The sequence below is a fragment of the Panthera tigris genome, chromosome D2, assembly GCF_018350195.1.
Source record: "Panthera tigris isolate Pti1 chromosome D2, P.tigris_Pti1_mat1.1, whole genome shotgun sequence".
NCBI classification, from domain to species: Eukaryota; Metazoa; Chordata; class Mammalia; order Carnivora; family Felidae; genus Panthera; species Panthera tigris.
Genome location: NC_056670.1, coordinates 27,925,697 through 27,938,516, shown reverse-complemented (window position 1 = coordinate 27,938,516; position 12,820 = coordinate 27,925,697). Strand labels below are relative to the sequence as shown.

The 12,820-nt window shown below is 35.5% G+C and overlaps 1 protein-coding gene across 1 annotated transcript in view; it reads left to right on the top strand.

Moving 5' to 3' along the window:
• The window catches only part of CTNNA3 (catenin alpha 3), a 1,692,711-nt gene that overhangs the window by 381,661 nt on the left and 1,298,230 nt on the right, over positions 1-12,820 (top strand). The window contains exon 6 of the mRNA XM_042960559.1: positions 7,593-7,856. Coding sequence (XP_042816493.1) covers positions 7,593-7,856 — 264 coding nt within the window. The remainder of the gene's footprint in view (positions 1-7,592; positions 7,857-12,820) is intronic.

Below are 12,820 nucleotides of genomic sequence, written 5' to 3'. Positions count from 1 at the left end.
GGAAGAGAAACTTGATAATTTGCATATAGTTCCGCTTTGTTGAGCAGAGTGCCTGGTGAGCTATTCCACTTGGGCAGGGATGTAACTTAGTTAAAGAAGTGTTCTCTGATCTTCTGAAATGAAAGTTCAAAGGTGCATGGAATCAATTGCTATGAAAATCCTTTGGCTGTGCCCTTCCAATGGCCAGGATATGGAACGTTTCTTTTCTTATTTTTATTTTTTTAAAGCTTTAGATTTTTTTTCTTTTTCAATAAAAGCCCTCAAAGTGGGTAGAAGATATTTGCCAATGAAATGCATATCCAGTATTTTCATCCTTCCCCAAATATCGTGGGAAATGCAATGCCAGGCCAAGACCATAGCTTATTCATACCAGTGTCCTTTGCTCAGAGAAGTCACAAACTGAATATTTGTTTGGCTTTACTAATATTGCTGTTTTGCTTGATTTTATAGAAATGTTTTAATTGAAGTATGAGATACATACAGAAATATGCATATGTTGTAAGCATACAGCTCAATGAATTTTGCAAAGGTAAACACACCCATATAATCAGAACCCAGAACAAGAAACAGAAAATTACCAGAATCTGAAAGGATCCCTATGCCCTTTCCAATCTCTAATTACCTTTCAAAGCTGAGATTTCTGATTTCTAAGACCATAGATTAGTTTAGCCTGAGTTTGAATTTTATATAGATGGAATCAAATAACAGGTACTCTTTTGTGTCTCATGTTTTTTGTTCCATATTTCATAATGTTGCATGTAGTTGTATTTTGTTCATTCCCATTACTTGAGTTGTTGCCAGTTTGGGGCTACTTAGAAGAGTGCATCTATGAACACTTTTACACATTTCTTTTAAAGAACATATGAATATACTTGCATATGTGTTTTGTCTCCTAGGAGTGGAGTAGCTGGGTGATGAGGTGTATATATGCTCAGTTTTATAGGTAAAGTTTTCAAAGTAGTTGTACCAATGGCTTCACTAAAATTTAATGTAAAGATAAGTATTTTAATTTTATTCTTTAGCTTCCTGTGACATTGTCACACACTAGTTTCTTTAAACTCTCTGTATTATATATATTTGCCACAAAACTGATTTCTTGGAGTAATATATGTACAGTTTCTTAACCCTTCGGGCCTTAACTTCCTATTATTTATTTCTCACTCATTTGTCCATTTGTTTCTTCAAAGAATGTGTTAAGCTCATAATATGTGCCATGTACTAATAGATAATGAGAATATAAAATAAGTAAACTATAATGCTTGCATTCAAGGGAATTATAATGAAGTGGAGGAGACAGCAATATGAACAGATATATTTTTAATTTATTTCACTCAAATCTAAAAAGCTACTTCCTCCATCTATTGTTTCTAGATTTAGTAAAGAATTCCATTAACAACTTGTCAAATTCATTCATGATTTCTGGATTTTTTAAAATCATGTGTCTTCCAATATAAACTTTTTTTTTCAAAGTGAACAGATCCCATATTTTTAACACCTTGGTTCAGGAGTCATTCTGTCTTTTCAAATTGCTTTAAAAAGCTACTGTAATTTTTTTTCTTAAAGTATGATGACTATAATTATCCACAGTAATTCAGGTTTTAAGCTTTATGTGTTTTTGTGTTTTTGCTTGTTTTCCTTTTCTCCCCTTCCCTCTCCTCTCCTCCCCTCCCTCCCTCCCTTCTTTTCCTTTTCTTCCTTCCTTTTCTTCTTTCTTTCTTTCTTTCTTTCTTTCTTTCTTTCTTTCTTTCTTTCTTTCTTTCTTTCTCTTTCATTATTTTCTGATATCTTTCTTGGTGATTTGCAATATATATTTGGCCTTTTGGGCTAGCACATATAATTACCAGCTTTACTTTCTCAGGAAACAATTTATGATCACTCCCAGGTTCTCCTTATTGTAACATTAATCCTGGGCAAAGACCCTATAACCTTTGCACTCATGGCTTTACCTCCCAATTATGATCTGGTGATTCATAGGTCTCTATTTCTAGCCCAGACTCTCAGAATTCTAGATCCATGTATAGTATATTTTCATTTGGATATTATTCTGGCATCTCATATTTGGCAGATGATGAAATGTACTTCACCTCTATTTTCCAAACATATTATTTATTCTGTGTTCCCCCATCTTGGTAAATGCATCACACTGTGTATACAACTGCTGTAAATTTTTCTAGACACTTCTAAATATCTCCTCTCTACTTCCCCATATAAATATCACAAATCTCACCATTTTTACCTTCTAAATATTTTTGGATCCATTCTACTACAGACTAGAAATAGTATTCAGTGTTCAGGCACTCGTTGTCTCTTGCCTGGATTATTGTTTAGTTTCCTGACTGCAATTACATTTTCTCTAATCATCTAAAAGGTCACTGCTAGAGTAATCTTTGAAAATACACACCTGAGCTGCTTGCTCTTGCAGTTCTTTCGCATGGCGTGTGAGGTATCAGCCACTCACCTTTCTAGCTGGATTCATCACCATTCCTGCTCAGGTTTCCTGTACTTGTCATGCCACCTGCATGGCCTGCATGCTCCTTGCTCTCTCACTTGTCAGGCCTTTGCACATGCTGTTTTCTTTGCTTATTGTTCTGTTCTGCACAAGGATAACTTCTACTCACTGTTTAAGAGTTACCTTTGATAAATTTTCTTCAATCCCCTCAAGCCGAGGGACTTTCCTCTATTATATGAATAATTCTGTAGCTCTCATATAAATTTGTCTCCCCTTCTGATCTAGAAGTTCTTTATCTTTGTATTCTTAACAGCGCACTGTCTGATACATAGAAGGGCTCAACAGTATTTATTGAATGAATGGTTGAATTAATTAACTGATAGCTTAGAGTCTCCATTTTTTATACTTTGTGATCTTTAAAATCCCTAAATATATTTTGTTCTCTTGCCAGGGTTAAAACTCATATGTTGCCTCTCTACCCACTTGCACAGACTTGTAAGGTCTTTTTTAATCCCATCTGTGTGTTTCTGCATCAGCTGGAAGCATTTAATGTCTCCTAAACTTGGAAATCTCATGTGAGCTTTTTCTTCTGGAGCATTTAAAAAAAGATATTAAAAAAGTATCAATTCCTAGGAAGATGAATTCTTTATATTTCTCTGTCCAGAGAAATCCCTAATTGACCCTACCATTTAATTCCTATTTTGACCTGATTTGAAATTTTAGGATAAATGAACAGCTTAATGAACCTCTGAACCCATGATGTCATCAGTTAACACAAAACAACCACAATCACCACCAGAACTTTTCATTTAGAAGGATGGCATTCATTAGTCCTCCTTTTATCTATGTGCCTGTTGACTATATTAAATTTATCCTTTGGGATGTCCTTTAGGAGAAGTGATCTTGCCTTCTCAATTTCCTTTACTTAAACTCTGTAATGTGCCTTTCTTAGCTCCACTTGCTCCCATAATATAATATTTTTGTTATGTTCACTGAACCTGTCCTTTTTCACAGATTTATTGGCTTGGTATTTGGGGTATCAGTGCTCATTAAGGACTTGGTAATTAATTGCCTTGGGCATAGTTAATAAAGCATAGGCTCAAAATCCAAAATATATTAGAATTTTTTAAATTCCAAAGTTCCTATAGCATTAAAGTTACCACAGTTAATAGTGAGCTATACATAGCCATCATCAGAGTAAAAGAAATAATATTGTGAACTTTATCTTTCTTTGTAGTAATGTATGTTCACCTTTCAGAAACCCACATATCGATCTTGCCATTCTCAATAGAGCAGTATAATGCATAGGTCACTTCAGAGGGAATTATGTAGTTAGTTTTAATTATACTCTAATATGCAGAGGATTTTCTTCAGCTCCTGCTGAATGTTTATACTTTTTATTGTTATACCTCTGAAGAGTGCACATTCTATCTAAACAGTAAATTACTTATCCTCCAGGTCACACTGACATAAATGTAAGTAGTGTTATTAAATTGTGGGAAATATGAAAACCATTCACAGCATCACAGGACAAAACCAGTACCCCAGGTTTAATAAGTTTTATTGAGAAGATTATTTTTGGAATATTTTCAAAAGAATAATTCTGTACTCATTTCATAATTTTCTACTGCTATTCAACTCTATTCCATTTCTCTTTTTTAAAAAAAACTACATTCCATTTCTGATGTGTTAGTTACTCAATCCCATAAGAGGGTTGGCAGAAGTATCATTACTCCATTTTTACAGATGGAAAAACAGATACTGAAAAAGTAGAAGACTTACCCAGATCACAGTGCTAATGACAGAGCTGGAACTAGAACCTACACCGGAAATACAAGGGGGAAATCATAGCAAGCCGAGAAAACTACACAGTGTCTTGTGTTGGGTAATTAGTGAGTATGAACAGTGAGTTAGTTGACAGCTACTTCTAACTGTCCTCCCTACATCTTGTAAAGAAGTTAATCTCCCCTAAAGCCTTTATGAAGTCACAGACAGCCTTTATTTTCAGAAAGGAAGGAACTAAAAATATAGTAGCACAGCCATTTATTAATCTCAGACAACATCATCCTGAGGTAGCAGAGTCTTGTGAAAAAAGCATGGGATTTGTAATCAGAAGACTTTGGTTTGGATCTCAGTTGTTTTACACTTAATCTCTTTACACTAAATACGTATTTAGTTAAAATGGGGTTAATAACACCAGCCTTACTGACTCAAAGAGTGTTGTGATGATCAATAAGATACTATCTAGAAGTACTTTATAAACTGTGCCATTATATAAGTCCTCGTCCTTGTATAGTAACGAATAAAGGAAATCCTTCCAGTGTAGGAAAGAGTATGACATAGTTGTTAGGATCATGGCTTAGCAGTCACGCTGCCTTGGGTTACAATACAAGAAAAGCCACATTCTAGCTCTGTAACTTGGCTCAGGAACTTAGTCTTTCTTGGTCTTCTTACCTTTAAAATGGGAGATAATATCTATCATGAGGTTTTATAAAGATTATATAAGTTATTGTATATGGAATGCATAAGCTATTGTTAAGGTCTCTTGAATTAATTTTCTTTAAAAAAATTTTTAATGTTTTTCTTAGAGAGAGAGAGAGAGAGAGAGAGAGAGAGACAGCGAGAGAGAGAGAGACAGCGAGAGAGAGAGAGACAGCGCAAGCATGAACAAGGAAAGGCAGAGAGAGGGAGACAGAATCTGAAGCAGGCTCCAGGCTCCAAGCTGTCAGCACAGAGCCCAAAGTGGGGCTTGAACTTGAGGTTGAACTCGAGGGGCTTGATCGCGAGGTCATGACCTGAGCTGAAGTTGGATACTTAACCAACTGAGCCACCCAGGCGCCCCTGAATTAGTTTTCTTTAAAATGAATGTTTTTGTTTTTACATTCACTTTATTAATGAATGATAGAGCAAACAAAATATTATTTGATGAATACAACATACATATACTTAACTTTCATATTAAGGTCAGTTAAGGCTGAGAGAAAAGCTGGCCCTGGAAGAGAAGAGGAAGGCAGGGCAACTACTAGTCCCAAGTTAAGAGCCATAAGCTCCCTAGTTCAGAACACAGACTTTGTGTTCAAATCCCAATCCTGTCATTTATCCCTAATAACTTCTTGTCCCCTACCTGTAATGGTGAGAGTGACCAACATATATTGAGACTTACTAGGTGCTGGGTCTTTATTCTAAGCACGTTATTTTTTATTTAGTTAGTTTTTAAATTTTATTTTATTTTTTTAATTTAAATTTTAGTTAGTTAACATACATGCAATATTGGTTTCAGGAGTAGAATTCAGTGATTTGTCACTTACAAACAACACCCAGTTCTCATCACAAGTGCCCTCCTGACTACCCATCTCCAGTCTAGCCCATCTCCCACCCATCTCCCTCCATCAACCCTCAGTTTTTCTCTATAGTTAAGAGTCTCTTGTGGTTTGTTTCCCTCTCTTCTCTTTTTCCCCTTGCCTTTCCCTATTTTCACCTGTTTTGTTTCTTAAATTCCACATATTAGTGAAATCATATGGTATTAGTCATTCTCTGATTGATTTATTTCCCTTAGCATAATACGATCTAGCTCCATCCACGTCATTGCAAATGGAAAGATTTCATTCTTTTTGATGGCTGAGTAGTCGATGAACATTTGGGCTCTTTCCATAGTTTGGCTATTGTTGATAATGCTGCTATATATAAACATGGCATACAAAACTGAACTTTTAGTTTATATTAATGATTTTAGATTTCCAGAAAAGTTGTAAAGATAGTACAGAGAATTATCCTCTGCCTTTCTCCTGGTTTCCTCTGTTGTTAATATCTTACATTTGCCACTTATGAACAAACAAACATTGACGCATTACTGTCACCTAAACTACAGGTTTTATTTGAACTTCACAAATTTTTCCATGAATGTCTTCTTTCTGTTCCAGGATCCAATCCACGGTATCATATTGCATTTAGTTGTCATGCATGTCTCCCCTGTATACTTTGGTCTGTGACAGTTTATCAGTACCATCCTTTTTCATGACCTTAACAGTCTTGAGGAATATTGCTCAGGTACCATATAGGACGTTCCCCAATCTGGTTTTCTTTATTGTTTTTCTCATGATTAGGCTGGAGTTGTGGACTTTGGGAGAGAATACCAGTGAGGTGAAGTGCTGTTCTTGTCACAGTATGTCAAGGGGTACATGATACTCATGTGATATTACTGATGATGTTAACCTTTATCACTTGGCTAATGTAGTGTTTGCCAGGTTTTTTCATGGTATTTTGACTAGTTTTGATCAGCTATCACTTATATTGGACTTTCTTTTCCCTGTCTTCCCACTGTTTGGAATGCTTTTCATTTATATTTACTTCAAATGTCATTTTCAGAAATATCTTCTCTGACCACTCAAGCTAAAGAAGTCTCTATGACATTTCACTTTTGTATTTTCTTCATCGCATTTATCATTGCCTGAAATTGTCTTGCACAATTGTTTACCTTGTTTATTGTTTGTTGATTGTCTCCCACCCCCTCAAACATGAACATAAGCTTCAGGAGAACAAGATCCTTGTAGGACTATTCACCTCTGTACACTTGACATCTAGCACAAGGGCTAGCATATACTAAGTGCTCAGTAACTATTTTTTGAATAAATGTCAAAGAAAAAAGATCAAGGATTAAATTATTTATAAGTATTTCTGAAAAAGAATGAAAAATAGCTGAATGGTAGGAGGTTCAATTTAATATTCTTAACTGAATCAGTTTAGTTTTAATGAAAAGGTTAAATGCAATCATAAGCATCTATGGAAATAGGTAATCAACATCCTTGTAATTCAGGCTCTCTTATAATTCACTTAATAATGTGAATGCCAGAGTATTTTTCTGACTTATAAGCAAGATATGACTGACAAATGTAAGATCTGCTTAGTTATTATACATCTGCACCATTTGTGACCTTTATTTGCTAATTGGCTCAGTTTTCCTATTGTAGAATTTTTAACAGAATCTGAAGGAGTGTAGAAATAATTGATGCTCTGGATTTTAACTTATACCTGACTTCTTAGCATCTATTATCTTTTCATTTATATTGACAGATAAATGGAACATTTTTATATAAATCTTTCTTTTATAACCCATTGTAAAGAAACTTCGTATGTGTTTCTTTAGGACTTAAAATCTCCAAATCAGAGGGATGAAATCGCAGGGGCCCGGGCCTCACTGAAGGAGAACTCCCCGCTCTTGCATTCAATTTGTTCAGCTTGTTTGGAACATTCTGATGTTGCTTCCCTTAAAGCCAGCAAGGACACAGTTTGTGAAGAAATTCACAATGCCCTCAATGTAATTTCAAATGCTTCACAAGGCATCCAGAATACGATTGCCCCACCGGAATCTAAGGCAGCCACCCTGGGAAGTGCCCTTGATGAGCTTGAGGTAAGTGGAGAGAAAGGTAAAATGTGATTTGATGTACCCCAATATGAAAATAAACAGATGGGTTTTCAGACCTGTGTTGGAGTTTAGACTATGAGTAAATAAAAATCCAGTTACTTAATCAGTCTCTATCATTGCCTTGGATCTTCCAATGAATTGATTGGCAGGAAAATATTCTATCTGTAGACTTCTGATTCCTTTATATTTCTTCCAAGGAAGTCAATGAATTTAAAGTGAGATTGTTGATTATATTGAAATGATGATTTTAGTTTACATGGATCAATTTATGAAATGTAGGATTTACTCATTCCACAAATACTTATTACTGGCACTTTCTTTGTGCTTGGGATATAATAGAGCACTCCCCTCATGAAGCTTACGTTTTAACAGATAAATATAGGCAAAAAACAAAAACAATGAACATTGTGGATAAGTAAATAGAATGTTACATTGAGAAAGTGAGATGACTTGAAGGCTTGAAGGAGATTAGATAATTCGGCAGATGGATACCTAAAACTAAGGTTTAAAAGCATATCCCCATTGTTTAAGGACAGCACAGACATCAGGGTGCCTAAGTGGAAAGTAAGGGGATGAGTCAGAGCTGAACTGAGAAGATCCAATGGGACCAGGTTATAGAGAACTGTGTGGGTTGTTGGGGGTTCTGGCTTTTACTTCAAGTTAAATGGGAGCCATTGTAAGGTTTTAAGCAGAGGTATGACACTGGAATCTAAGAAGGACTACACTGGCTACCTGAAGAACATAGACTGAGGGGGGAACCAAAGAAGAAGCTGAAAAACCAGGCAGAAAACTATTATAGAAATACGGGTTCCATCCTTATGTTTATGTACACCAACTCACTCCACCTCACAGTTTAGTTTGGACCAAGGTGGCCTCAGTGATTATTAAAGCTAAATTTTGTAAATGAAGCCAACTAGATTTGACAGAACTAGTGTGGGATGTGAGAGAAAGGGAGGAGCTATGGCTGATCTTTCAGGCTGGATCTTCTCAATGCACACACTGAACAGAGTTTGGGATACAGGTGTTTTTAGGAATTAACATGTGTGAAGGGAAGAGGGAGGGAGCAAATTGAGCAGAGGAAGAATTCTACCTGTGGGCCAGACCCACAAAGTGTAGACCAATCAGTAGAGAGCTCGAGAGGAAGGGTTACCCTTTAGTGTACCTTCTCAGGCAGACATAGCCAGGCTTTTTTTTTTTTTTTGCCTCCATCAGGTGATAGATGCAGGTCACCCTGCCTTGGGAAGGGTATGACGTCCAGGCACAGGGAAGAGGGAGCAGGCAGACCCTGTGGGAACTGACAGCTGGGGGCCATCTGCTGGTCTTACTCCCAACAGCCCACAACTCAGCAATAAGTCCCGCACAGAAGAGAGATGTGAACAGTACACCTCTCTGTCTACCACAAATAATCTTAAGGTTTTGTGTCTTTGTTGTTGTTTTTTTGTTTTGTTTTTCTTCTTTAGCAGCTTGATAGATGAAGTTTTCATCAACCATGATGAGGAACACTGGGTGAAGCCAGTTTTGAGAGGAAGATCAGAAACTCAGTTTTCAACAGGTTTAGCTTGAGATATTTATCAGACATTCGAGTGTGATGTCAAAGATCATTAACTATGCAAGTCAGACACAGTTGCTTGATGAGAAGCAACATAGTGTAGTGCCTAAAAATAACAGTTTTAGAATGCCAGGGCCTCTCTCTCAGCTGTGGACTTGTTGCCCATGTGACCTTAGGAAAGATACTTAAAAAAAATTTTTTTTAAATGTTTAGTTATTTTTGAGAGAGAGAGAGAGAGAGGGAGAGAGAGGCAGACTGAAAATGGGGGAGGGGCAGAGAGAGAGGGAGACAGAGTCAGAAGCAGGATCCAGGCTCTGAGCTTTCAGCACAGAGCCGGACTCGGAGCTCCTACCCACAATATGTGAGGTCATGACCTGAGCCAAAGTCGGATGCTTAACTGACTGAGCCACCCAAGCGTTCCATGAACTTTGGAAAGTTACTTAATTCTCAGTTTTCTCATCTCTAAAGTGGATTAACAATAGGGCCTACATCGTAGTTTTGTCAGAATCAGTGAATCAACAATACATGTAAAATGCTTAGAGGAGTGACAGGTACATAATAAGTGCTCACTAAATATTAGCTCTCATTATCATTAGTGGAGATGACTATTTGAAGGCAAAATTTTCCACAATGAAATCAATGCAGTTAAAATTACTAAAGTCTTACTGGTAATTTAAAATATAAACTAAATACATATAATTCCTATTATTGTTCTTAACATTATTTCTTTCATGACAAACTTATGAAAATATAATTTATTTAAATTTAGAGTAACCTTTATTCTTTTCCTTTAGTTACTTGTCTTTAAACAGATATCTTCATTTCTAATCTGACATTATTAAATTCCTCATGATTGGCATCCATGCAAAAATTTATTATTAAGTTCATAATAATTAGCATCTATGTGAAAATTCTAGAAACTAAGTAAAATAGAAAATTAGTGGTGACTCTTTAACAGTACCCATCATCTAATTGTTTTCCATCTAATTGTTAATAAACTTGTCTATTAGATGCATGTGTTCTCTTCATAGTAAGATTGAAAACTCCTTGTTTTCAAGGGAAAGATTGTCTTTCTTACTAATTTTATACCAGTGATGCTGCAGAATGTTAGGTCCCCCATACATTAATATGTAACATTATTTCATAGCTAAACAGTTAACATAAATGTATTACTTAATTATTACAGTGTCACTATAAGATAAATCCTTAATTTTTGTTTTACAGAAAATAAAACTGAGACTTAAGGAAGTTATATAACTCGCTCAAATCAGAAGGCTAGTGAGTGGTAGTGTCTAGAATGTGATCTAGTCTTTCTGATTCCAGAAGGTATTTAAGTTCCGTGCTGTATTGAATTCTCACAGATACAACTTAACATACTTAATTTATGCTAAGATTCTTAATCTGTATGAACCATCAGAGAAATTATAAATGTAACCAAGTCCAAAAGATGGAATACTTTTTTAGTGAAAAGGACTTTGTGCCTGAGTAATTTAAATAGAACTACTCTGTATTTGGAGCGTAGCTGGTATGGTGACCTAAAGTGGACTGATAGGACTATATATCATATTTTTCACAGAACTAAAAACAGAATTATGTCAGGGGATAAGATACCCAGTTTATCCTGGATACTTATTCTATATTCTTAGGATTATAGAAGAAGATGGAATATTTCCAAATTGTTCTTTCTTTTGTGACTTCTCCTTTTTCTATTTAGTTCAAAGTGTGAAAGTGGCTGCTACAGATAATATATGGCAATAATTAGAAGGAGAAAGTGTGTGTGTGTGGGGGGGTGTAACTTTGATGGGAGTGGGAATAGGTATAGTGATGGAGTCTTCCCTTTCTCAAGATGAGTGGTGGACTCATTTCTGAATGAGGCAGGAGAAAGATATTTCCCAGAAATCCTAATGCTGTCTTAACAACCTTTGAAATCAGTCCCAGTTACAGCTAGGGATGTACAAACCAGTACAAAATGCCTGAGTTTGCATATATCTGTATCTGTATCTATATCTATATCTATATCTATATTATATATCTGTTACAAATAGCTGCAGAGTCTCTCTGAACCAGAATTTATTGAGCATTTAGCTTTCTAAAATGGTTTTGTAAATTAAATGGTTGCATTTTTCTTCATTTACATGAAGCTGTATTGGTAAAAGATCCAAAATAACCTTTGCTCTATCTTGCTTCTGCAAATATACTACTATGAAATAAACTGATGTAGTAAATACTCTGTTGGGAGTAAGTCTCATTAAATGTTTATAGTGTGGAAATGTATCAGAGTGCTTATTCAACAACTACGATGCTGAAGCTTTGTTAAATCTTTCATTCTGGTTCATGGCTGGTTGTAGATATTAAACCTGAGATTTGTTGCTAGAGGAGAAAATAGAAGTTGAATTAGAACACTGTACAGGCTAAACTGATTAATATATTGGAGAGCCTGATGTGAATTATAAGACCGTTCTTTTTGCATTTGTGACTGAATAGGAGTTGAAAAGTGTCAAATTATAGATTGACAGAATTTTAAAAATACCTTTAAATGAGAAACTTTGCCAGTGAAAATTGCTTTGCAACTCCAAGTCCATTAAGACGTATTTTCTCTTTTTAAAAATTAAAAAAAAAATTAAGTAAAAAAACTTTTTAATATATATTTTTAAGCTTATTTATTTCTTTTGAGAGAGAGAAAGAGCACAAGTGGGGTCAGGGCAGAGAGAGATGGAGAGAGAATTCCAAGTATAATCTGTGCTATTAGCAAATAGTCCCACGTGGGGCTTGAACTCACAAACAGTGAGATCATGACCTGAGCAGGTATCAAGAGACAGACCCTTAACCAACTGAGCCACTCAGGTGCCCCAAGACATATTTTCTCTTATGCAGTGGGAAAAAGTGGCGGTTGTAATCATGGCTGTAAGAATTATCCAGAACTTCTTGTGTTAAAGATGATAATAACAAAAGAGTTTTGTAGTATTTTCTCAATTTCAAACAACTGTCATATTTATTTTCTTATTTTTAATATATTCATTCCTATATCATCATTCATATATTTCTTTATTCACTGTTGTATTCCCAACACCTAGAACAATGTCCTATACATAGTAAGTGCTAAGTGAATATCACTGAACTGAAAGTAGGAAGGAAGAAAGGAGGGAAGGAAGGAAAGAAAGCATATAGGAATGCTGTATGTCATTTTGTGATTTGCAGGGAAGAACATGTTTTCCTTACTCCTTTTTTTTCCTCTTCTTTCTCCAAATGATAGCATATGTACTTGGAGTATGTTGCTGTACTTAATTTTTAACTGGGACATGGATTTAGTGAGGGTAACTACCAGAAATATATCTAAGTGATAGGCTGCTTAGATTTTTTTTTCTGTGATAAGAGAAAAAGTTATCTACTTTTAGTAGCT